A 26592-nucleotide genomic window follows, 5' to 3' on the forward strand; every position below is an offset into this window, starting at 1 on the left:
TGACTGAGATCTCTTTGCAGATTATGGATTGATCTAGAGCATACATTTTGAAGTTATAAAAAAAGAAAGTCAATGTCATACATAATTACATGAGAGCTACTCTGTGTGTAAGAATTGAGTAGAGGCCAGGTGTGGTGGTGCACACCTATAGTCCCAGCTACTCTGGTTGCTGAGGCAGGAGGATCCCTTGACCCCAGAGTTCAAGGCTGCAATGACCTATGATGACACCACTGTACTCCAACCTTGGTGACAGAGTGAGACCCTGTCGCGAAAAAAAAAAAAAAAAAAAAAAAAGAATTGGTCCAATTAATGGTGTCCAGCTTAAAAAAAAAAGAATGGGCTAACACAAATACATTTTGCACATATAACTATATTTCTAAATATATACGGTTGTGGTTTCTTTGAAAATACAATTAGTCCGAAAAGTTAATAAATATCCAGTCCATTTCATTGAGAGTAACATGGCCAAAGATCATGCCTATTCATATTCTGAAGCCTGAAGACTCTGGTCTTTTATCTGCTGGGCTTTGAGCTACGCCAGTCCCTTCTATGTCAAGTTAATGGCAGCCTCCATGAGGCCAGAGGAAGCGTCCGGCCTGGCTGGAAAGGCAACATCCTCTCTTCTCTCTGCCGAGGCCTCTGCCTCTGAATCAGGAAGCACCAGTCTTATCTCCTGCTAAGGCTGGGACCAGTTTGAGGTACAGAAGCAGTTGGCCTTTTCAACTTGACATAGTTAACTTAGATGCAGTTCTTCTGAAGAAAGCACCTGCTTAGCCAAGTTGTACCTCCACTCTATCCATCTTGGCTTACCCCCTGCCTAGCCTAATCTGGAATTGATCTTTCTCGTGTATGACTTTGCTAAAACCAGCAAGGAGAAGCAAATACCAACATTTGAATTTTTCCTACCTTTTCATATAACATTATAGCCTTTTTTCTCTTCTTTGTTTTTTTCTTTCTTTCTTTCTCTTTCTTTCTTTTTTTTTTTTAGACAGCGTCTAGCTCTCTGGCCCAGGCTAGAGTGCAGTGGTGTCATTAGAGCTCACTACAACCTCAAACTCTTGGGCTCAGGTGATCCTCCTGACTCAGCCTCCCAAGAAGCTGGGACCATAGGCTCATGCCACCACGCCTGGCTAAATTTTTTAAATTTTGTAAAGACAGGGTCTCTCTATGTTGTTCAGGCTGTTCTCAAACTCCTGGCCTCAAGTAATCCTCCTGCCTCAGCCCCTCAAAGTGCTAGGATTACAGCCTTGATTGGCACATGATATGCTTTCTGGGATAAAGCAGACACCAGGTTGAATAAATATTTTTACTACTGGACAGGTTTTCCAGCCTGCCAGATCTGACTCCTCTGCTGCCCGACTGCTTCCACTAAGCTTTTAGGTTATCTCTCATGCAGCACTCCAGTTCTAGGAGCTCTATTCACTATCAGTTAGATTGGGTTGGGCTGAGAAACATAAAATCCAAAGTATCGGTAGCTGCAACAAGATAAAAGTGTATTTCTCTCTCTCAAGTAAATGAAGTCAGGGGACAGTCAGTCCAAGGCTGGCATAGTGATCCACGGTGTCAGGAATCCAGGCTCCTTCTATCTGCTTTCTTCAGCAGTTACCGTCAACACATAGCTTCTACCTCATGGCTTAAAATAGCTACCTGAGCTCCAACCATCGCATTCACATTCCAACTAGCAAGAAGGCAGAAGGGACAGAAAAGGGTCTGTGCCTTTAAGGACATTTCCCAGAAGTTATACCCACACTTCTACTCACATGCCATTGACCAGAACAGTCACATGCCCACAGTGCTGCAAGGGAGGCTGGGAATTGTAGTCCTCATTCCAGGCAGCCATGTGCCCAACTAAAAATCAGAGTTCTTTATCTAAGGGAAAAGGGAAAACATATACAAGGGGAAAATAACAGTCTCTGCCATATTGCTCCTGATGCAGAGTATAAGAAAAGGAGCAGGCCCTCTCATCCCAGACTATGAAGCTGCATAATCTCCCAACTCATCCTCACTAGGCGTTTCTTTCAAGATTAACTCAGAGTTTGATTTTTATGTGAAAAGATACCATTTCCTTCCCCCTACCCATTGTTGCTATTGCCTTCCCATAGATGATGGTTTCTCCCTACAGTATTAATTCCTCCTTATGAGCATAGAAGCGCAGAATGTCAGAGCCAGAAAGGTCCCTAGGAAGACGGCCAGCCCAGCTCCTGCAGTGGAAAAATGAGACCTTGGAGAAGGACACACAGCCGTGTGAGCTGGCTTGAGCAGGGTCAGTGCACATGTATCGTGAGCTAGGGATGCAGGCAGAGCACGCACTCGGACCCCAGGCCTGCACTCACTTCTCTTTCCCAGCCTGACCTCCCCAAACTCTGCCTGCAGGACCCATGGCTGCTCCTCCAGGCAGGTCCCCCCATCAGCCAGGTGGAGATCCACAGAGGACCAGAGGGCACACCCTGCCGACCCCCTCCCTGGGGAACAGGTCCCACTGGCCTTGACTCGTCTCCTTTGCTGCTTTGGCCTGTGGTGAGTTATTGGGGGTAAAGAAAGGCAGGGTGTTCTGGGCAAGATCTGGGATACTGTACACAGCTCCAGGCCTGAGGGGATAAATGGGGTGAGGGAGGGTGAGGGAGGGTGGGGGAGGGAGGGAAAGGCCATTACTACAGGGCTCAGGGACCAAGGTGTTGAAACTTCAGCCCTCCAGCCCCTGCAGAGCAGTGTGGCAGGAGTTCCTTATCTGCTGCAGAAAATCCTGGCTGTTATGGAAGAAAACTGATTGGTTATTTTTCCCATCAAAATGATGTTCATACATTTTTCTTTTTCCCATTTCTCCTTCTAACCTGCCTCTTACCTGTAAAGCAAGACCCCTGCTTCCCAGCAGCACATGCGCAGATGGTTACTGAGCACCTTCTCCGGGCCTCACCTGAGCTGATGTCATGAGGAGTTGGGGCGGGGGGAGCTCTCTACACCCAGTGAAGTGCCTGCAGAACAGGTATGGCTTCAGGGCTCTTCTCACCCGACCTTACTCAGTCACTCAATAAATTAAGGACTACATTGCAATTATTTATAGTAACAGATATTTGAGAACAATTCAGATGCCCACCTATATAGGGAACTTGATAATTAAACTATGGGATGTTCCCACAATGAAGCACCACGCAGTTAGAAAAAGGAAGTGCTCTCTATGTACTGAAATGGAAGGATCTCAGGGGTATGTTGTTAATTACAAAGAGCAGTCCCAGCTACCGAGGAGGCTGAGGTGGGAGGATCACTTGAGCCCAGGAGTCGGGGGCTACGGTGAGCTATGATCACAGCACTGCCCTCCAGCTGGGTGACAGGGCAAAAGCTCATCTCCAAAAAAAAATTTTTTTTTTTTTTAAAAAAAGCAAAGTTCAGAACAGTGTGAACAGCATGCTGCCTTTTCTATCAGACTGGGGAAAACAACACATATAGAGTTGCATTTGTTTATTTTGCATAAAGAAACACAAGGAACTAATAAACTCGGTGGGGTGGGAAAGAGAATGGGGGACACGGGTGGGCCCCAGCCTTTCCGATGTATTCCCTTTCATAGCTTTTGGATGTTTGAAATGCAACTGTATATTTCTTCACATTTTTTATTTTAAATGTAGTAAAATTTTAAAACTTACCACAGCACTACTTTCGCATCCCGCACTGTGGGCTCCGCCCTAAATTTGCAGGGTGCAGGAAGGGGGGCCCAGGTCCGGCGTGGGCAGGACCCAGCGCACGCGGCGCGGTAACCCGCGGGAAGAGGGTAAAGCGGCGCGTGAGCGGCGGGGGACGATGGGTGGTTTCTGTGTCCCTCTGTGTGACTGGCACAGACTCGCTGCCACCTTCACGCGCCACGACCCCGAGCGGCGGCGGAGGCGCTGCCCACGGGGAGGCGCCGCGCTCTCCCCGGCCGGGGCTGCGGGGCCGCGCGCGGCCAGCAGGGGGCAGCAGCGCCGCGCCGCCCGCGGCCGGCCACAGGTGACCCGGGGCCCCGGGCGAGGGCCTCTGCCCTTCTCGGGCTCCGCCGAGCGCCTTTTGTTTTCCACGTGCTTCCGTCTCGGGCCGGTTCCCACGGCGTGGCAGCCACTGGGGTCTCGGGGGCCGCGGCTGTCTGCGGGCTGGGGGCGGGGGCGGGGGCTGGCCGGGAGCCCCGGACCGCTCAGCCCGGGACCCCGACCAGGGACGGCCCTTAGGCTGAGGCTGCCGGCTGTCCCCTCTGAGCCAGACCACAGTACTGTCCCCCGGAGTTTCTGGGGAAGCCAGTTACCGGATGAGCCCCTGAAAAGCACTTAAGCAGCTCTGTGTTGTGGGCTGAGTCCCCAGCTAAGAATCAAGATGCCTGCGGTCACCAGGAAACCCTTTGTGAGACCTTGGAAGGGTGATTTACCCTCTGGAGGCCTTGACTCAGTCATCTGTGACACAAAGAGGTTAGTTAAAACCATCTTCAGGCCTCTCCTAGCTCTGATAGTCTGTGAATCTAAAAACTCTAGTCCCTCCGCGCCCCCACCGCAGAGCTGGCTTAGCCCAGGGAGGCCTGGCTGAACTGGGACCCCAACCTATGGTCTCTGGACGGTTCCCCTGCAACGGCCCTTCCAGGGCTGGATCCAGGCCACCCTGCCTAGACAAAACGAAAGCCGGCAGCTCTGCCCAGCTGCGCTATTACTGGGGAGCTCTGACGGATGCTGGATGTTTCTCAGGCAAAGCCGAACGGAAATTGCTACTGGAGCAGGTGCACCACCAGGTTGCAGGGACCTCAGCGGCTCTTCTGGCCCCAAGATGCTTTATTTACACCCTTGCCACACAGAGGACACAGGAGTGTAAGTTATTTGTAGGATGACTGCTATTTGAAGTAACATATATATATGTGTGAAAATAATATTCAGAATCCTAGTATCCTAACTTCGTTTGGCCTATAGATACATTTTTATATAGTCAATCTTCAAGTGACCAGTTCTTATCAGTCATTCAAAATCCTGACCCCGGGAAAAGGGACATTTTGGGATTCTGGAGTGGGAGGCTGAGGCAGTTTTTAGAATCCCAGTCTGGTGAACTTTAAAAATTGACCAGGCACATCTTCCTGCAGGTGGGAAATAGTTTACATAGCCACTCAGGGTCCCTCCAGGCTGAGGACCCTATAGCTTTTCTCTCATTTTAGCCCATCTTTTCAGCCAGACATACTCATCCTGTTCTCCTCATTCCAAAGGAAGAGCTGACCTAGAGCAGATACAGATCTAGGTTCGTGGGCCCCCGAGGCTTATACGTATTGGAAGGCCTTCTTAAAGGAAAAAGGATTCAAAACTCACTAAGAATACACATTTTCCCTGAAGCAAAAGCTTCAGCATTACTGTAGTAGTACCCCATCCTAAAGGTCACTTAAAGCTCCAACAATTCCATGCTTTTCTCTTCCTCTTCCAAATCTTTTCCTCATCCCATCCTTTCTCTTTTTTCTTTGTTGGTTTCCTTTCTGAGGTCTGGAGCCAGGAGGACCTGTGGAGCCACGGCTGAAGAGGCAGCAGAGCGGGTTGAAGATGGGCTGTGTGCAAGGAGAATTGGCAAATACCAAGATGCATGAGGGTAGCAGGGGAGGCAGGTCTCTCACTGCTGGGGAACAGCTACGGATAAGGGAAGGGCAAGGCCAGAATCAAGCCTAGGGTGTGGAATGGAATTGGAAGTATGGATGCAAACTCACAAGTTTTACTATACACGGATAAATTTGTAAATAAATGTATTAGGTCATTAAGTATGAAATGTCTGATTTTCTTAAGTACTAAGTTTGACAGTTGATATCTCTGACATTTCACTCTGACACTTGTTTTTTTTTTTTTTTTCCTACTGTGAAGGTACATCCTCTGTCTTTCAAACGCACATTTTAGCTTGTGATTATCTTTCACTTTTTTTTTTTTTTTTTTTTTGTTGAGACAGAGTCTCACTTTGTTGCCCAGGCTAGAGTGAGTGCCGTGGCGTCAGCTTAGCTCACAGCAACCTCAGACTCCTCGGCTTAAGCGATCCTACTGCCTCAGCCTCCCGAGTAGCTGGGACTACAGGCATGCGCCACTATGCCCGGCTAATTTTTTCTATATAGATTTTTAGTTGTCCATATAATGTCTTTCTATTTTTAGTAGAGACGGGGTTTCGCTCAGGCTGGTCTCGAACTCCTGACCTTGAGCAATCCACCCGCCTCGGCCTCCCAGAGTGCTAGGATTACAGGCGTGAGCCACCGCGCCCGGCCTCACATTTTTTTAGAGCAATTTTTGTGAAACCATGGATAAGTCAAAAATTTGTGTTATTTTTGAATGCGAGTTCCATCGTGGAACCAATGCAGTGTAGACAGCTCAAAATATCAACAGAATGTTTGGGAAGGATGTGGCTAAAGAATGCACAGTGCGTTGATGGTTTGAGAAGTTCCGTTCTGGTGATTTTAATATTGAAAGTGAGCCACTTGGGTGACGTGAGACCAAGGTGGATAACAAGGAGCTGAAAGCTGTAGTGGAAGAAAATCCATCTCAACCTATCACACATAGGTTAACAGCAAAGTTTGACATTACTATTCCAACAGTGTTGGACCATTTGAACCAATCAGCAAGGTAAAGAAGCTGGACAGATGGGTTCTGCATGAATTAAATGAGCATCAGAAGAGAAATCGTCTCAAAGCTTGCCTTTCTTTGCTGTCACGACATACAGGTGAATTATTTCTATACTGTATTGTTATGTGTGATGAAAAATAAATTCTTTTTGACAATTGCAAGCATTCAGCACAGTGGATGGATAAAGATGAAGTGCTGAAACACAGTCAAAAACCAAACATTCATCAAAAAAAGCTAATGGTGTCTATTTGGTGGTCCAGCTCTGGTGTTATCCACTATAGTTTCGTGAAACCTGGTCAATCAATTACAGTGGATGTCTACTGCAACCAACTGGACAAAGTGATGAGGATGCTTGTGATGGAGCAGCTGAGATTGGTTAATAGAGACAGGCTAATCCTCTCGCAAGACCACGTGTTGCAAAAAAATAACACTGTTCGAAGTCCAGAGGCTGGACTTGGAAACTCTCTGTCATCCACTGTATTCACCAGACCTTGCACCGACTGACTACCACTTCTTCCAGGCTTTGGACCACTTCTTGCAAGGAAAATATTCAATTCTCAACAAGCTGTGGAAAATGCCTTTGGTGATTTCATTGCCACTACTCTACAGGCTTCTTCACTTCTGGCATAAACAAGCTACTGTTAAGATGACAAAACTTTGTGTGTATCTTAGGCGCATACTTTGATTAATTATACTACTTCTTGTTTGAGATATAATAAACTACACTTTGGATTCAAAATTGGACATTTCATATTTAATGACCTAATATATGTACATATATTTATATGTGTATTTCTATTTCAATGTATAAATTATATTTGTGTGTCTTTCTTTGTATGCACACACACACACACACACACACACACACACTGCAGTAGCAGTGGGCACCTGCAGTGCTCAAATCAAGCTTCTCAATATTATTTTTACTAAAAGGAACCAGAGCTCTCTAGAGAAATGGTTAATCTTCGGCATGAGATAGAGAAAGTACAAAGTGAACCTAGAACATTTTATTATGTCAGAAAGTAAGGAAGTGCTCAAAAAATTGTAGACTTTATTCGGAACCAGCTTAACAGGGTTCCCATGGCCAAATATGGAATAGTGTGAGCATCAAAATAAATAATGATAGTAACGGGTTATCGCCTCCACTGAATTAAATCAGAGTCCATGAGTCACACAGGTAAAATAAATAAATAAATTCTTGCTTACAGTAGAATGGCAAATAAATATGGAAGAAATGGTGGAATTAGAAAATTAACATTTGATGATGGTATTTTCCAAAATATTTTCCAACAGCTTCTCCCATCTTATATGCCCTTCCTATAGTGTAACTTTGACAGTCTTCTATCAAAAGGGGTCTCTGTCCCCTACTGTTAGAACTAAGAGGTTTTGTGACTTTTGACCAGTAGAGTGTGGTGAAAGTGGTACCAAGGGCTTCTGTTTGTTCCCTGGAATACGTACCCTGGAAGCTGAGGACACTGTGAGGAAGCCCCAACCGGCCCGTGCGGAGCGCACCTGGCTGAGCCCTGAGATTGTGCAGGGAAAGGAGACACTGGCCGCCCCGCCTGCTCTAGCTCTGCCACTATTGTGACTGCGACCTCATGAAAGACCCCAACCCACCCAGTACTGGCCACCAGGCCCTTCCCAAGTCCCTGACCCACAGAAACTGTGAGAAGTAATACATTTTTACTTTTGTTTCAAGCATTTGGTATAATTTGGTACCTGTAGTAATAGAGAACTGGAATAGCAACCATCATAGTAATAAATAGACGGAGACAAAATTCCTCAGTGGATGCAAAAACTAATGGGGAAAGTTTTTAGGAGGAATAGGACCTTTATGTAAAGTGCCTCAAACATGTGTTAATCATAGAGAAAATGGTAAATTTACAGTGGCAGATTTTGGCAGACAGCACCTTAGCAAAGCGCTCATCCCTCGGCCCCGTGAAGACCCTCGACGTTGTGTGCAGTGGTGTGCGGGAAACATTTCACAGCATTTCTGCAAAGCGCTGCTGGGGATGCTGATCTGTAAACTTGGCTGAGTTTTGTGGTGCAAAGATTCCCCCAAAGACTAATTTCAGTTTCCCAACAGTTGAAAATGTGACAATTGGCTTTTGCTTGCCAGCTAGGTCACCCCATCACACCCAACTCGTGTGCCCGCTGTGCGGTGCTCCAGGATGGACAGAGCGTCCCCTCGGAGGGGTCCTTTCTGGACACGCCACCTGCATCGCTTCATACGGGAACTTTAGACACACCCGCAATGAGGCCCATTCTACAAAATAACTGGCCTGCACGCTTCAAAAATGTTGAAGTTATAAGGCCGGGCACGGTGGCTCACGCCTGTAATCCTAGCACTCTGGGAGGCCGAGGCGGGTGGATCGCTCGAGGTCAGGAGTTCGAGACCAGCCTGAGCAAGAGCGAGACCCCCCGCCCCCCGTCTCTACTAAAAGTAGAAACAAATTATCTGGCCAACTAAAATATATATAGAAAAAATTAGCCGGGCATGGTGGCGCATGCCTGTCGTCCCAGCTACTCGGGAGGCTGAGGCAGTAGGATTGCTTGAGCCCAGGAGTTTGAGGTTGCTGTGAGCTAGGCTGACACCATGGCACTCACTCTAGCCCGGGCAACAAAGCGAGACTTTGTCTCAAAAAAAAATGCTGAAGTTATAAAAGACAAGGGAAGACTTAGGAGCCGTGCAGACTGAAAGAGATTCGAGAGATATGGCAACTATATGTGACACGTGATCCTGGACCGGGTTCTGGACTCCCCTCCCCCCAGCACGTGCTCAGCAGGGCCAGAGCCAGAGCCAGATGGTGGGACCTTGTCGGTGTCCTTTCCTGACTTGGGTGGAGATACTGTGACTGCGTAGGAGAACACCACTGTCTTTAGTAAATGCACACTGGAGAAGCCAGGAGCAATGGAGCTTAATGTCTGCAACTTAGTCTCATGGGTTAGGAAAAAATAGGATATATGTATAGAGAGATTTTAGATGGACAGAGACAAAGAGAATGATACAGCAAATGTTGTAAAATGTTAACAATCAGGGGAACCTGGGCAAACAGAATATTCACATTCTTTGTACTATTCTTATAACTTGTTTCAGGTTTGAAATTATTTCAAAATAATAAATGTTCCATTGCACATTTAGCTCAGTAGGACTCAGCCTATCGAACTAGACACAAAGGCAAGAAGGCAAGAAAGTAACTAGACACGGAGGCAGGAGTGTGTGTCATGGTTCATTTTGCCAGATCAGAGATCACACCAAGTCCAGGCCAGCGACCTGGCACTGTGGCCCATGCTGGAGGTCCCTGCAGCCATGGCAACTTGCTACAGAAGCCCACTCTGCTAAATCCATCTTTACCAATTATTAAATGTAAGTCGGCCAAGGTGGGACCTAAGAAATCTATTGGGATTGGTTAAGACAATGGATCCTCCTCAGAATGAGACAGGATCTTAGAGGTCTTCTAGCTCCACGTGTGCACAGCCTGTGTTAGCTGGCCACGGTCGGCGAGGCTTGCCCTAGTACCCTGGGAAACTGTGAATGGAGAGAGGGCTGGCCGCTGCCCGAGAGTGTGGACGCAGGTGATGGATGATGGATGGGAAGACACTCGAATCCACCTGGGACCTTTAGGGAATTCTTTGATTCCTTCACATCCTTTAGCTGGGTGAGGACAGGGCTGGCTTCTTGCCTTCTGTCTCCCAAAGGCCAGGCTAGGATCCAAAATCTGATCACAGGAGGTCTTTTGTCTGGGGAGACCCCGCTCTGCTCCCTCCTGCCCCAGCAGCCAGCTCAAGGGAGACAAGTGACCCCCACTCATTCAATGCATCTTTTATTGAGTACTAACTAGGTTTGGGGCTAGGCTCCGGGTTTGCACATGTGTGAAACAATCAGAAACAATCATTAGTGCCTGCCCGCATGGGGCTTACAGTCTGGCAGGGCAGGACTGTAAACATGGAAATAAATATATGATTATAAACTGTGATTGGAGTCATGAAGGAAGACAGCGAGGTGCCGGAAGAGAGAGTAACAGGGCAGGGGGCTGAGAAAACCTCTCTGAGATGGTGACCTGAACCTGAAACTTAAAGTGTGAACAGGAGTGAAGTAGACAAAGGAAAGAATGTTCCAGGCAAAGAGAATGAGAAAGGCCCTGGCACAGGGCAGAGCTTGGGACACTGGGGGAGCAAAGGGCCAGTGTGGACAGGGCCTGGGGCACTGGGGAGCCTGGGGCGGGGTGGCGCCGGGAGGGATCCAGGTTAGACAGGACGCTGCACGCCCCATGGAGACATTCGGGTTTTATTCTAAACCCACTGGTTGTAAGCAGTGGAGGAACCTGATTGATTTAACTTCCGAACAGTCGCTCTGCTCTATGAAAAATGAACTGGAAGAAGCAAAGAGAAGAAAGGGGAGATCAGTTAGGAGGCCAAGGTCATAACTCAGGCCAGAGGGGACAGTGGCCGGGACTTGCTGACAGCAGTGGAGGTGGAAGACAGAGATGGACTCAAGGTACATTTCTGCGTAGGGAGCAGGGCAGAGCAACATCACGACTGTCACTGAAAATGTCTGCTTCGAGCAACCAGGGAGAGTTTACCAAGGTGGGGACGGCCAGGGAAAGGGTGAAAGGGAAGGGTGGCCAGCTCACAACTGCACGTACTTGGTTTCTGAGGTTCCTGTGAGCTCCCCAAGTGAATGAATAAATTTGGGGATCATCAACAAGCAAATGGTATTTCTAAGCAAAGAAATGGATGAGACTACCTAGGAAAAGAGTGCGGGGTACGGAGAGCAGAGGAGACAAGAGGAGAGAACGAGGGAGATGGCACCGGGAGCCCCCTCAGGACTGCGTCCAGGGACAGGGACGCAACACAGAGCCCAGAGGAGGAGGAGCTGGAAAAATGAAGCAACCGGAAGCCACGGCCAGAGAGAGGAGGAAGCCAAGGGGGCTGATGTCACTGCGGCTGAGAGAGGAGGACGTTTCCAGAAGGTGAATTTGGTCAGCTGGCTAGAGTTTCTGACGGGTCAGTCAACGCGGAGGCCACTGAAGTGCCAGGGCGTGGGGTGGACTCAAGACCGACGGGGAGGAGCGTGTGGAGGGTGGCCGTCTTCTCCTCACTGTGTAACCATGTCAGCTACGAACTTTTTCCATCTCTTCTCCCAGGTTTCCATGAAAGCAGCCTTCTCGTCCTCTGACAGGACGCTGTACCTGCAGGAAGAGGAGGAGCCCGGGTCAGCCCCAGGAAGGGCTGGGGAAAGGGGCAGGAGTCTGAGGGGACATCGGAGTCCTGCAGAGCACGTATCGCCCAGTCTGCATGCAAGAACTAAGCAGCGATGACGCGGAGCAGACCCACAGGAGCCCTGGGGACGTCTGCTGCAGACCTCCCGAGGGCAAACAAATGCAGGCTGTGGGCTGGAGGGAGGCAGGGCCTGGGCCGTGCACAGGACGCTCACCTGATGGAGTTGATGGCCAGCTGTTTGAGGGTCCGCAGGTCGGCCTTCATCCCCCCAATGCCCATGAAGGCCTCGTAGAAGTCATAGGACAAGCCTTTGGCACCGAAGACGGCTGGGTCGTCAGAGCTGATCACCATGGGCTGCCCGATGGCCATCAGTGTGGCCACAGGGTGGTTTCTCAAGTCAGACACCAGTTTCAGGACCTGCCCGGCAGGAGGCAAGGAGGAGGGCAAGCTCTAAGCCACAAAGAGCCGACACAGGGGGGCCAGAGCTTGAGCATAGGCAGCTCCTTTTGTCCCCATCACCACTCTGAGCACTGGGGTGACTTCTGGGCAGAGTCACAGGGAGACACGGGGACATAGCCAGTCCTCGCGCTCTTCCCTATGTTCTCCAAGTGTCATCAGCACTACAGACGTTTGGTCTGACTCACCCTGGGTCCTGCTCCGGCTCTCCTGAGCGCAGCCAGGCGGCACGTGCACAAAGGACCCCAAGAAACAGTTGGAAGCAGCAGCGTCCCAGGGCCCTTCCCACCTCGCTGGCCTCCCTCAATGTCCCTTTTGCTTTGTCCACAGCTGTGCCCCAAATTCCACCTCACTGGGGACCCTCACTGCTGCCTCGTTCTGATGACTGCCTTGGGCAAAAGGCCACTCCTAAATAACGGGACTAAAGGGAGGGGGAGAGTGGAGGAACGGAGAAAACCAATGAGTTAAGAAGACAGAAATTATACAAGAAAAGGTTTGGGAATCAGAACCGAGGGTGAAGTTAGGGGAGAAGACCACGCTGGGTTAGTCCAGGAGTCGTGCATACCTGGTTGGAGATGGGACAGACTTCTATGGGGATGTCCTTTTTCTGGGAGAAAGCCCTGACTGCTGGGTGTTTGCTCAAAGCAAAGCCGTGGCCGATTCTGGTCGTGTTCAGTGTGACGGCATCCAGAAGGTTTTTGTCTACGGAAGTGCCGTGCCAGTCTGAAGACAGAAGGACAGTCTTCAGGGGGCGGTGCTCAGAGCTGAACCACAAACCGTCCTCGGGCAAAGGCTCCAGACCCCCCAAGCAAGCAAATGAACAGAAATTAACATTAACACCCCCACCCCCACACATGTTTTCCTTTTAATAATGCTAGAGAGAGGTACGGCATGCCTTTTTTACATTTAATTAATTTATGAATCTGATGGGGAAGTTGAAACTTACACAGGTTTCATGAATTGGCCAAGGACATTGAACTAGTAAGTAGCAAAACTGAGTTGTGAACCTTGGCCTATCTGACCCCTCAGCCCATATTCTCTCTTCCCCTTTGTGTTAGTTTCTAGAGCTATTTTCTGGGACTCTTAGTTTATGTTCTTTACAACAATGTGTTACAGCCTCTCTTATTCATAACGCCAGTACAATTATCTGTATGTACTTACTTTAATTTACATATTTAACAGTGCTCTTGAGACATTTATCACTTGCTAGATCACAGCAGGTGTTCCCGGCTCAGCCTCCCAGCCACCCCCCAACATCGGCCCTGCGGCCAGCACCTCCTCAGAGGCCGAAAGGACAAGTCCTGACTCTCCCAGCCTCCCTTGCAGCTAGAATAGTCCCGAGGCTGGCCCGGAGGTCGTTGTTGGGGAACTCCTGGGGCTTCCTCCCTGACAAAAGGGATGCACTGGAGGGAATGTTGTCCTGCTTCACTGGATGTTGTCACCTCAGTGTGACTTCACCATCCAAAGAACAAACACATGGGGGAAAAAATCACCGATTCAGTGAGCACAGGAGAGGTTGCTTTTTACGTGAGATACTAATGGCCTTAATGTAAAATCTGTCTGATGTGTGCTCCATTCTCGCAGCCAAAATCATCTTAACTGATCCACGCATAAAATATGAAAATTCCACTTTTCTGTTAGAAATAAAACTCAAGAATTCCCATTGTTAGTTAGGGCATGTATTTGAGGTGGATTTCCATTGGTTTTTAAAAGATGTCGTCTTCTTTTTTAAAATGAGGACATTACTTTTGGGTATGAAATACACAAGTCCTGGCAAAATCATCTCCAAGGACCATACATACATCTTGGAACTGGGTTAGATCCTGCGTTATGATGTTTTGTGCTGTCAGAATTATTTCACACAGGTAAACATGATTTTCCCTACGAGGCCACAAGCTCTTCAAGGTTAACCACCCCCTCCCCCGATCCTATCCCCTACAAACAAGTCTTTAAATCTCCTAGAGCACACTTTGATCTAAATTGGATCTAAATTGACTCAAAAATGTCAGGAAAAAGAGATTAATGCCCAGGGCCTCTCCCTCTGAGCAATGATGTGATACATCAAGGCTCGGGCCTGGTGGGGAGATGAAGCTGCCCACTGCTCGCTCCTTCCCTCCTTGGTCTCCTGAAGGTGACAGCTGGGTTGCAGCAGAGAGCTGCCCTGCGGTCCAGGCGCCCAGGTGAAAAGCCTCCCTCAATCTTCCTATTGATCTGAATCGCTGCCATGCTCTTTGCTTCGTTAGGGTTCACACACTTAAGGACTGGAACATAAGAGGGGCTGAGAGATGACGGAGCAACCCCATGGATTGAGCTTTGGGGACCAAACATGTGCCTGGGCTGATGGCATTTCAGGAAGAACAGCAGCCAAGCCTGCTTAGAGCAGGGTGGGGTCTCCTCTTCAGCACTGATGAGGGACAGAACTTCCTATGATGGGAGCAGGCCTGGTTCTCGTCCCTCTTCCGCCAACTCCCAGCTGTGTGACTTGGGGCAGCTCAGTTAACCTCTCAAGCACAATTCAGTCACACAATGGAGATCATCAGAAAGGGCTAGAATTCATACACATTGTATACATGTGTCAAACTATCGTACGTACAATATCGTACAAATTATGTATGACTAGGATATATCAATTTAAAAATAATATTTGTGCTTGGCCTTTTAAAACAAATTTTTATAGCCAAAGTCAGACAATGTGAGTTTGCAAGATTATGCGCTCACCATGGTTCCAGTTCAGACTCCACTGTTTACCAGCCCTTTAACCTGGGACCAATAACACTGTATTCGGAGCCTCGAGCGCTTTATCTACAAAATGAGGATAAAAGCACGCCCTGGCAGGTCTGGGGTGAGGATTAGAAGTGATGTGGGTAAAGTGCCCAGTGCTGTTATTATCACTGCTGTTCCTTCTGCACGGGGCTGCCGGCGGGACTGAGATAACACATAGGAAAGGGCCCCCCAGCGGGGGTCTGTGAAGCGCCTGTGCACCACAGCCAGGACAGTGGGCACTGGCGCCGGCTCCCGGCAGCACCCTCGAGTGACGGGGGCTCCTGCCGACCCCTCTGCCGCCCTGCGTGTGCCCTGCATGGTACCCGCACGGCTCACCAGTCTCTCCGGCGTGGAAGAAGTAGGGTAGTTTGACACCCTGCTTGACAGGAATCATCAGAGCCTCCTTGTAATCGAACAGGGAGTGGCCAGTGTCCTCATGCCCCACCTGCAGGACAGAGAAGAGGGACATGGAGTGTGCTTCACCCGTGGCCCATAAACACCCTTCCTGTGCCCTGCACGACCACACTACCGCGTGGGACCTTTGTCACACAGTCTTTCTTCTAAGAATGACCAGTAGCAGAGTCGGGGTAAAAGAGAGTGTGTTATTGCCCTGAAACAGTTGCTCCCTCATTCAGAGGCTGCGCCTTGGATCCCCCCGGCCCTGCCCACCTGTCTCCTCTCACAGCAGCCTCCAGGCTTCAGCCCTGGCTCCTGGGGGCTGGCCGGGCGAGGGAGGCAGGGCGCCCCTGCACTCTCCCCTAGTCTTGCACAGAGACGGGAGAGAGGGACGACATGGGAGGAGGGAGGAGCTCCTGCCCTCTTCCTGAGAGGCTGGGCCCTTCAAGCTGTCCTGTCCTGTCCCAGAGGACCCCAGGGGGACACGCTGGGTCCAAACACAATGGCCCTGAAATCCACACCTTTCGGCTCTGGCTGTTCTGAAACCAGGAGCTTAAGCACAATCTCAGGTTATGTAAGAGGGAGTCAGGCGCCTTCCAGCCAGCTAGGCCACGTTAATGTAATGAGATTGATGAGTTGCCACCCAGGAAGTCTGGCCTGGCTGTGGCTTTGATTGGGAGACGTGAGGGACAGTGACAACACCTATGGATAGGCAGCTTCAGAAATAGATGGGGAAGCAAGTGTCTTAGAGAAGAGGGAGGGACAGATGTCACATCCTTGAGGATTTGCACTGTGGACTCCGCTTGCAGACACCACCCCTCCCTCACGTACTACAGGGTGCCAGGATGGTTCTAGGAGCCAGACGTAGCTGACAACGTGGGAAAGAAAGAAGGGCAGAAGGCAGGGCAAGGGGAACAGGGCTATAATTATTGGCCACGTGCCCTGAACTCTGTCCTTGTTCTGGAACTTTCCTTGTTAGCTCTTTGGCCCCCTGCTCTCCCCTCTCCCATCACTGCCACCCCCCCAGGCCCCAAGAGAGGGTCAGCGCTGAACTCTGGGCAGCCCTGCCAGGTCCGCCGCCTGGGCCTCTCCCAGGGTTCCAGTGGGCGCTGCGGGCACACGGATTTCCCTGCACAAGAGCTGCCCGCGCCGCAGACGGCCCCTCTGTTCACAGAATCGTTACCAGGTCAAACCCTGCCACCATGTTGGGGAACTTGGTTCGAAGGTCCATGGCTGTTCGGACGGATTCTTTGATGACAGACACGTCTTTGGATCTGAGAGAGACAGAGAGACACTAGGAGACAGCGCGACTCGGCAACAGTCGTAAATCCCAGAGGGGTTCCCTCTGTGCCTGGCACCCACTGCCGCATGACCCCATCCCGACCAGGCTGTGGCGACCTCTGAGAGCCAGTTAGCCCAAATCCATTCCTGTCAAGGACGCTTGCTGGCTCCAGGGGGGCCAGGGGACCTAAGGGAAAAGAGGTGGCAAAGTGGCCTTGTCCCAAACTTTCCTGCCTCCCTGTGGGGGTGGGTCATGGAAGCAGACACAGTACGGAAGCCGGTTCTCTGTCCACTGGACACCTGTGAAAGGCCACAGGTCACCCGAGTCCCTGACAAGTAGGCTGGACCCGGTAACCATCTGGCCTCTTGCTGATTAAGTCAGCAAGACCCTGGGCACTTCAGGAACCCCGCAGGGCGAGGCAAGCAGCTTAGCAACAGAAGACGAGAATCTGGCACAAGTCCGTAGACAGGACGAAGGTCTCTGCCCAGCTGCTGGCTCACCTGTTCCAATCCTCACTCTACGGGACTAAGCTGTCCTGGCGGCTCCTGCCACACCCTCCCCCACAGCCTAGGGGAACGCGGGGGCACCGATCCCCTCAGCTCGGCCCTCATGCTCCCCTGCCACTGACCCAGGGAGGGGCAGCTGGCACCAGGGAACCGCTGAGTGGAGCCAGCTGGGCCCCTCCTGCAGGCTCCCTCCGGGGAGGCCCGGCACACAGGCGAGGGGCTCAGCTCCTGCCACCCCAGGCCCCACAGGAGGGGAGGGCGCTCAGGGGGAGTCTGGTTGCCCTCGGAGCCCAGCCGCATCCTGTCGGTGCCCCTCCCTGCAGCCTGACTCGAAGTGACCCCTCTGACGGCTGCCCTGCCGCTCTGGCCACGCACAGTCACAGCCTCGCACCACCTGCCCTCAGCACCCAGGGAGAGCTACTCGCTGGTAAAGTCATAAGGCAACCAAGCTATAAAGCTTTCTGTGCTTGCCTGGGGAGGACAGCGGGTCCTGCACCACCCCCTGTGCCAGGCCGCACACTTGTCACTGCTTCGGGTTCCCCACACGCAAACCTGGGCCAGCACCGGTCAGGGCCCCGAACACGGCCCATGCAGAACCACCCCAGCGGCAAAGGGAAACAAAGAAATGGGCCAATTATCCAAACATTCAGGCAAAAACACTAGCCTCACAACCGAGTCACCCAGGCCAGTGTGGGGGCACAGCCTAGAATCATCTGGAAAATTGTCACAGTTCTTCATTTCAGTTTGGTTGTGAAGACCCAAACTAGATGGGATTTCATGGATAGATCCAGACTTTTACAATCATGCACTAACGCACACGCCGAGCCCACAGCTCTCTGGCCTCAGGCCCGGGGTCTCAAACCCACCCCCAGGCCCCTCACCCCGCTCTCTCCTCTGCTCCCGTCCGCAACCCAGCGCCTCTGTGCCCATCCCGCTCTCCCAGCTCAGCAGCTGCGGCGATAGTCTCTCTCACCTGTGATCCGAGTAAATGATTTTGATTCCAATAAACTCTGGGTGAGTTTTCACAAACATCTGAGCCACATCCTTGTAAGTCTTCACTGACCAGTCCTTGTCGTGGATCTCCCCATTCAGTTCGTACACCTGGGAGGCAAGCATGTCCCAGCAGGCATCAGAGGCAAACAAGTAAAGACATCATTGCCAACTACGCACACTCTCCTTGTTCAATGTCCTCTACAGCCTCTGACATTTTCTCCACTGCTTGATCGGAAGTCCTGGCCCCTTCGGGGATAACACTCTTTGACACCTGCCTGTCTCATTCATTGCTGCGTCTCCACACGGTGCCTGGCACGCAGTAGGTGCTCACTAAGTATTTGTGTAATGATTGAAGAACAGGTCAGCGGGAAGAGGTCACAGAGAGAAAGAGGGGTCCAAGAATCCACGTCATCTCCCTGCCGTCCTTCCCACTCCAGCCCCACCTTCTCCACCTCCGGCCAGGAGACCCCAGGCGGTCACTGCCACCAGACAGGGAGAGGAGCTGGGAGTGGGTGGCGGGTGAGACAAAGGAGGAAGAAGCTGAGGGAAAAGAGGTGCACAGAGGGGAGGGGTGTCAGTAAGACCCCTTGAGAGTGCTGCTGGCGGCTGGGCATCGAGCCAGACCACAGTCTCCAGGAAGTCGGCTTGCCGGGACCCTCTGCCCTCCCCTGTCACTGGGTCAGGCCTTACCCCACACCACGTGGCCGTGTGCACAGGGTGGGGACAGGCTGTGGGAGTCTCTGCAGAGATTGCAGGGTGAGGCAGGGTGGCGGAAAGAATATGTGGGGTTCGGTTTTTTCCCTTGGCCCTTAATTAAGCCCCTGCAATGTGTAAGGGGCGGGCTGAGCCTGGAAGGGATAGCAAGCGCTGGTAAGACAAGCTCCTGCCCTCCAGGAGCTGCGATCTAGTCAGAGACACACTCTACCTGCTTACGACGCAAAGCAGGAGGAATACGCAGGAAATAAGCATGCGGGAGCTTACCGGAGGCAGCCACTCATCCTAGCGGTGGAATCTGAGGTCACCAGTCTCTGGACCCAGGGAGTAGGGTGCGCAGGGGCTTCAGGGAGCCCAGAGCTACTCCTCGTCCTAAAGGGAAAAGTCCCTTCTCCTCACTGGAGTCAGCCCTTTGTGTCCCTGGCACTGAGGGAGCTGGGTCCTCTCAGGGACCACCTCCTCTGCCCGCTGTTGTCCACCGGTCCCCCCTCACACGGTCTCCCCAGGCCCGCCCTGGCCGCGGCCATGGTGTGCACCCCCTGCGACCATCCCCGACTTCCTCCTCCCCAGCCCTTTGGCCTGCAGGGTCCGGCTCTGCTGCCTGAGTTGGGGGCAGTGAGGAGCGGCAGCTTGGCCCTACTGGCCCTTGCTCTTTGTTTCCTCTGCCCGCCCCCCCCCCCCCCCCGAGAAGCCTGGCACATCAACGTCCCCACCAGGCTGCCCCAGCCAGGGCAGTGGGCTCACTGTTCCCGGGCGGAGTTCCCCTGGTGCCTTATGTGGCACGAGACGTGCTCCGGACTCCTGAACGCTAAGGCTGCCAGGACGTTCCACGGGGAGAACCGTGGGCACTGTTAGCCCAGTCTGAGCTGCTGCCCGTTGTTGCTATTCACTGACGGGGATCAGAACAGGCCACCCCGAGACGCACCACTTTGGTGTGAGGACTATCTTGAGGTGAAGGCGATTAAGCAGCAGCCAGTGCAGACTGAGCTCTCTGCCCTCCCCCATCTGCCTAAAAGCAGGACACACATTTCCCTTTTGTGAAGGTGCCCCCACCTTGAGAGGAGGACAACTCTTTGCAGTGGAGACAGAAAGATGTCACCGAGATGGGTCTGCACAAACAAACCTCAGCGAGGTAGCCCACATCTTCTGTTAGTTTTCCCATGTATTTACCTGCTTACAATTTACCAGCAGCCCAACCCCTTTTCCTTTGTCTTGCCACTTCACAATTTACCCCCACGTGTTAAAAGGGTGTGTAAGCCCCGCTCTAACTTCTTTGGGCCTTCACTTCTTCTCAGTGAAAGCCTCTACCTATCTGTGCACATGAAATTAAAATGTTAGCATCAAATAAAACTTGCATGTCCTCTCCCCTGTTAATCTGTCTGTTGTCAGTTTAACTCATGGCCTCAGGAAGGTAACCTAGGAAGGCAGAGGAAAAATTTTATTTTTACCCCCTACATTTCCAAGGGTTTAGAGAAGAACTTTTCCTGCACTGATCAAGGCTGCAACAGGCGTCAGGCGCCCTGTTCGGATCTTCAAGTCTTTGATGCTAACAGAGCCCCGTGTGCTGTGGCCCAGCAGTTCCCGCAGTGTGGTCTGGGGAGCCCTCTGGGCCCCCTAGACCTTTTCGGGAAGTCTATAAAATCAAAACTCTCTTCATAATAATGTGAAGATATCACTTGTCATTTTCACCCTCATTCTCTCACAATATACAGTAGAATTTTTCTGAAGCTATATCATGCGTGATTATATCATCCTAACAGGTCACAGACTACGAGCTTGTATTTCAAAAACTTCTCAATTTTAATAACTAATCAGGATATATCCATAGATATGATCCACATAAGTAAAAGCTGTTGGAAATCCTCAAAAATGTCTAAGAGTATAAAGGGATTCTGGGACTAGAAAGTTTGAGAAGCATTGCATTAACCCAACCCAGAATTGTCACCCGCAGGTGTCTCGTCATCACCCAGCTGGTTGGCAGCAGGGAGCAACAGAGTTCTGTCCATGCCTTGGCCGCCCTGTCATTGTTGGGTCTCCTGCTCATACCCCCTAACTGGAATAGAGACTCCTTGAGGGCAGGGTCCACACGATTTTGATTTCCTCACCTCCTCACCTAGAGCACCAGAGTAGGAGCTCCACAAATAAATACCAATTCAAGAAGAATGCCATCCACACGGCGGCGTTTTAAAGGTACCAAGCCCCAGGCAGCATATTTTAGGGACTGGATGAATGGACAACTATTGGGGGGGTGGCAGGTGGAGCTGTGCTAGCAGAATAGAAGGGAGACAAAATGACAAACCTGCCTGAAAGAAGATCTCTGGCAGATTAATCAAGCATGCAAAGATATGCAAATGATACAACCAGAGGCCTGATGGGGCCTTACAAATGGCAGTGGTTCCAAATCATCAATCCTGTCATTCCTGTGCTCGTCACTGGAGAAGCTGGGCCCCACGCCTTCAAGGTTCTACCCACGCTGCTCGTTGTCATAGCATGGAGTGCCAGGAAGACAAGGTCTGGCTCCCAGGGCTGCAGCCTCATTCAGAGCTCCTTCCTAGTCTCCTGGTGCCCTGTAAATCACCCCAAGGCTGTGCAGGCCCTGCACTCCTGCAGCTCTGGCCTCAGCCTCAAAGGAAGGGAGTGCTTAGGATGGGATCTGAATGCTCTACAGCACCCCCACTTCCAGAAGAGGGAGCCCCCTCTGGGGAGGAGAGGCCTGTAGCTCCTCCCAGCCTCCCAGCTAGGCGGTTGGCAGGCATGTGAGGGAAGGGCTCTGCTGGTTTGGGGGTTCTGGTCAGCCTTCTGGGTTCAGGCTCCCAGTGGAGCTACAATCTGTCCCAAATCAGTCATACCTCATGGGATTATTACAAGGATCAAATGAGTTAATATTTGTAATGCATTCAGAAATGACAACTATTAATAACAATGTTAATGTTACAAATCTATCATCAGATCTACAAAAACAACTCAAAACCTACAATTGTCCTAGGAAAATGAGCTAACATCTAAGAACTTAACAATTTGTAACTACAAGTAGGTGATGTTAGTCGTTTGTCTCAGACTAAGTGATGCAAAAAGCTGCTATATCCATGTAAAAAGCCTTGAATTAAAAGCACACTGAGCTCAATTTAGATTACTTCAATTTTTAACTATAGTTTAATTAAAGAACTGTAAATTTGTGGGGAAACTATTCAAACTACATATTATTTACATAAACCAACATAATATTACAAAGTTTCACTCTCTTCGATGTCGTGGAGGTATAGAATTTTGAAGCCTGAAGGAACTGTAGGGAAATCTGGGAGCAGAGAGTTGCTTGAGGTCACAAAACTAGTTTGTATCGGACCAGAAAGTAGGACTCAGGTTTCTAATTTCTGATGCAATTAGCTCTCACTACTAGCGCATCATGCATTTCCCAAGCTTTGAGCTTCTACTAAGTGCCAGGCACACGCAGAGAGCTTTACATCACAATCTCGTTTAATCTCAAAACTACACGGGGAGGTAGGTCTCATTTTATAGGCGAGGATGTAGCGCCCTCAGAAGGTTCAGAAAGTCAGCCCTGCTACATGGGTAGTGGGCTGGGGTCTGCCAAGGCCAGAATCCTGCTTGCCCAGAGGAGTCTCCCATCATCTGGGGGCCCTGGCCCCGCCTGTACAAAGGCCACACTGTCATTCGAGTGACAGTCCCAGGGTCTCAATGTCTCTGCCTCGGCTTACCTTGGAGTCACCCAGGGAGAGGAAAAATGCCTGTGTCCCAACCCAGACCAATCAAATCAGAATCTCTGGGTTAGGGTCTGGGTTTTTTTAAACCTCCTCAGGTGATTCCAACGAACAACGCACAGCTAGGGCAAGCGCTACCATTCTGGGGGCCTGACCGCCGGTGAACAGCACAGCTGCGGCTCGGCAGGGTGAGTGCTGTCATAAAGGGGGCCCTTAAGGCAGAGTATCCTCACTGAGTGACACAAAGACACTTCCGCAAGGGGCCAGGTGGAATCCAGGCAAAAGCACTGGGGGGGAGGGGCAGGGGAGCACTAGAGTACTTGTCATACGAGTGACAGCATCCAGGAAAACGCTGGAACGACCCCCACGGCTCCTGTCTGCCCCGCCAGTCTCTCCCTCAAGACCCCCCATCTAGGCGCCCACAGGACAAGCGCCGGGGGTGACCTCCCGCCCGGGACGGGCTCCACGCTAAGTCCTCCCCAGGACCCAGTCTGGGCCTCCAATTCTGGCTGTGGGGGAAGGGACTGGAGCCCAGGAGATAAGACCCGCCTAGCAACTGTTGCCAGGGGCAAGTAGCCTTTGTCATCAAGCATTAGGAACACAATGGGAGGCTGAGCAGCCAGGACAGTCCATCAACTTCATCTGGAGCCCTGAATTAGCCCACGACTGAGCAGGGAGGTAAAGCGGCTCGGAATTCCCGGGAAGACTGTTTCTAGCGGCTGGCCAGCGTGTCGATGGCCCCCTGTCTGGCTAATGGGGGGCATTAAGACCCAGACTATCTGTGGCAAGAGGCCTTTGTTCCAGGGTCAGGCCAGAACAAATGGTCAAATCCCAGCCCCCCAGCCCCCACCAGAATCTGAAATCCCAGCAGCCAGCACCTCTAGAAAGGCCGGCTGGGGCAGGGTGGTGGGGCAAGCCCCCACGATAAGTGCCCACGCCCGCCCGAGGCTCCGCCTCAGACTCAGGGAGGCTAAAATACTCGCTCTCCCTTGCAGAAAAGGGGAAGGTGGAACTAGAAACCAGCGCTCCGGCCTTTCTCTCTTTCCCTCCAATCCCAGTTCTCAGCAACTTTGCCCAAATACTTCCTCATCATGCTCAAGATGAAAGTCACAGCCCTTAGAATCACCAAGACCCAAACCCTCTCCCAGCCTTTTCTCCCTCCCGTCAGCCACTGAAGAGCCCAGGTTCTCCCCGCGCTCCCCACACCAAGAAAGTTGTCAGGATTTGCCCAACAGGAAGCCACTCCCCTGCCAGGGCCCAGCTCATCCTAGGGATAGCCACTCTTCCCCGGAAATGGTAAGATGGAAGCCAGATGCCCTCTCAGGGACTTCCTTTTGAGATGAGGTGGCTACCATGAGTCCCAGAGAGCCCCACTCAATGAGGAAAGCGTCCAGTTTGGGAGCCTCCATCTGGTCACCCCTTGCAACCTATGTGACTTGATCAAGCCCTTTGGCCTTTTCTGAGCCTTAGTTTCCACATCGACAAAATGAATATCTTCTCTAAAACAGGGTTGTTGGGAGACTCAAAGGAGATGATGCAGGTGAAGAGCTTTATGAAGGTCAAGGTGACGAAGGTGCTGTCTCCAAGAGGGCCTGGGTCGGGGCACCTGCATCAGAATCCCAGGGAGGGAGCCGGCAGAGGGCACTAGTTAACTTTTCAGCTTCCGGGCCCTACCCAACCACACAGAATCAGAACCCTGGGAGGTCAGGGTCCGCAAACAGCACCTCCACATTACTCACTTGCACCTCAGCGTTTGAGCAGTGCCCCCAGCAAGCAAGGCTGTCACCACCGGCACCTGCTGAGGACACCAGGCAATGTACAATCTGGTGCCTGAAACAAGTCAATGTCTAGTTGGGAAATCAGGGCTTCTATGTTATGGCATAAATAACACCAGGCGACACATGTGGGTGCTGGAAAAAAACATTACAGGGAGCAAAGGCACTCTCTTTTCTTTTAAGAGGTAATTTGTGCCCAGGTCTATGTGCCTATCTATCTGCTCTGTCCTGACAGGAGACCCTTCGCCTTCCAACGGAGACAGGCCGAGGAAAGTCCTCCCATTTCTCAAGAACTCAGAAATGGAGACACAAGAATGCACTCAGAGTCAAAATACAAACAAGCAGCAGATCCACGTGGAGGTAAGCCAAGTCACCTTCCCAGGGTGTTGACACAGCTAAGGAACAGGGGGCTCAGTCCAGGCTCCAAAGAAAAGGGAGAGTTGAGACTCAAAGGAAGCTTTGTCTCAGGTTAAGGGACCCGCAAACTGGAGGAACTGGTTCTTGGTGCAGATGTAGCCTTCGTGACAGAGGGTCCTAGAATGCTTTAAATAAGACTGAGGGTAGGAAAGGTGATTTAGGAATCCCCACCAGAATTTTTGAAAAGGAAACAATGCAAAAATATCAGTTGGTATACACTGCATTGTTTCAGAAACATTTGTTTCATTTTATGGATGCATATGGATAGGTGTGAAAATATTGTCTTCAATATTCAATTTATTGTAGTACTTATTTGTTTCCAGGGGAAAAGGTGATAGCTTTTTGTTTGTTTTGCTTTTGCTTTTTTCTTTTTTTCCCCCCTGAGACAGGGTCTCTCTCTGTAGGCACCGCCCCCCATCCCCACTAGAGTTCAGTGGCATTACCATAGCTCACAGCAACCTCAAACTCCTGGGCTCAAGCGATCCTCCTGCCTCAGCCTCCTGAATAGCTGGAACTACAGGTGCACACCACCATCCCTAGCTAATTTTTCTATATTTTGTTGAGACGGGGTCTTGCTCAGCCTGGTTTCAAACTCCTGGCCTTAAGGAATCTTCCCACCTTGGCCTCCCAAAGGGCCAGGATTACAGGCGTGAGCCACCACGGCCAGCCATGGTGACAGCTTTTAACATATTTCCCAAAGGGTAAGAACACTGTTACCAACTCTTAAGTTCTCAGAGCTCAGTGACAGGGCTCATTAGGGCTCTAATTCACCAAAAAAACTTTTGACTATAATTTGGCTTTGAGGAGAGAATTTCCTGATTAGGAAGCATAAGTATCTGGTCTGAATGATAGTTTCATTCTGACTTTCTTGTTTATACATTCATTCTTTATGAATTTGGTCAATGTGTATCAGTCCTCCAGAGCCCTATCACTTCTGGGTCTACAAACAATAAAATTTCTGAGTTTACAAAGATAAAAGAATATGCTAAAAAAAAGCCAAAATGCTGCCACTCTGTGAACCCTTCTACAAGCTTGAAGGTCGGTCACCAAGGCTTCTACATACTCAATAAATACTTGAACAAATGAGCAGATTATTTTGGATATAATGTAGAGGAAACTCTAGCCACAGGTCACTTTCCCCAAGCCACTAAAAACCTTTAACCAGCTCAAATCCTGTGAACCTACCAGATGGAACGCCCAGAATCATGCCCACTCCCTCAATACCCTATCTTCCCCCCCGCAAAAAAGTCCTCAGGAAAGTTCCCTTCAATAGACTCACCAAAGGAACTTCTTAGTAGTATTTGATCACCTAGGGCTGCTCTCTGCAAAAGACCCTTCCCCTTCCAACATAGAGCCTCCGTTCCCCCAGCTCCAGTCTGTAAATCTGGGGTGGGTGCATGTCATAGTACCCGGAATCCCAGTCACCCTTTGCTCCTGGCCAGAGTGCAAGCCCCTAGAGTCAGACTTATGATAATGCTCTCTCCTTTTGGACTCTTCCTAATCCTTCCCATTTCTCTGTCTTCAACTTTTCTTCCTTAAAATCAAAATAATTTTTAACCTCTTCTTAGAGTTAGGGCTCCATGGACCCCATTTTCTTAGCTGACTTTAGGAGAGCCCCCTTCTCCTGTGCCTCAGCTCTTGCCACAGTCCCGGGTCACTTCAAGTCACTTCATCCTAGGTCTTCCTGGGCACACTGAGTCCCAAGGACACATGGCCCCTTAGGACTTGCACCTCAGTGGCTCTGGCTGGGGGCACTCACCCAAGCAG

General features: G+C 50.7%; 1 protein-coding gene across 2 annotated transcripts in view; it reads right to left on the minus strand.

Annotated features, from left to right (window-relative positions):
• Positions 1 to 10407: 10407 nt before the first annotated feature.
• Positions 10408 to 26592, minus strand: part of ADA2 (adenosine deaminase 2) — a 46932-nt gene continuing 30747 nt past the window's right edge. For both annotated transcript variants that reach the window (XM_069490394.1, XM_069490393.1), the window contains 6 exons: positions 18184 to 18311; positions 16606 to 16696; positions 15363 to 15471; positions 12829 to 12986; positions 12022 to 12224; positions 10408 to 11776 (listed from right to left, as the gene is read on the minus strand). In XM_069490394.1, the coding sequence (XP_069346495.1) occupies positions 11683 to 11776; positions 12022 to 12224; positions 12829 to 12986; positions 15363 to 15471; positions 16606 to 16696; positions 18184 to 18311 (783 nt within the window). In that variant the 3' untranslated portion in view covers positions 10408 to 11682. The remainder of the gene's footprint in view (positions 11777 to 12021; positions 12225 to 12828; positions 12987 to 15362; positions 15472 to 16605; positions 16697 to 18183; positions 18312 to 26592) is intronic.

The sequence above is a fragment of the Eulemur rufifrons genome, chromosome 16, assembly GCF_041146395.1.
Source record: "Eulemur rufifrons isolate Redbay chromosome 16, OSU_ERuf_1, whole genome shotgun sequence".
NCBI classification, from domain to species: Eukaryota; Metazoa; Chordata; class Mammalia; order Primates; family Lemuridae; genus Eulemur; species Eulemur rufifrons.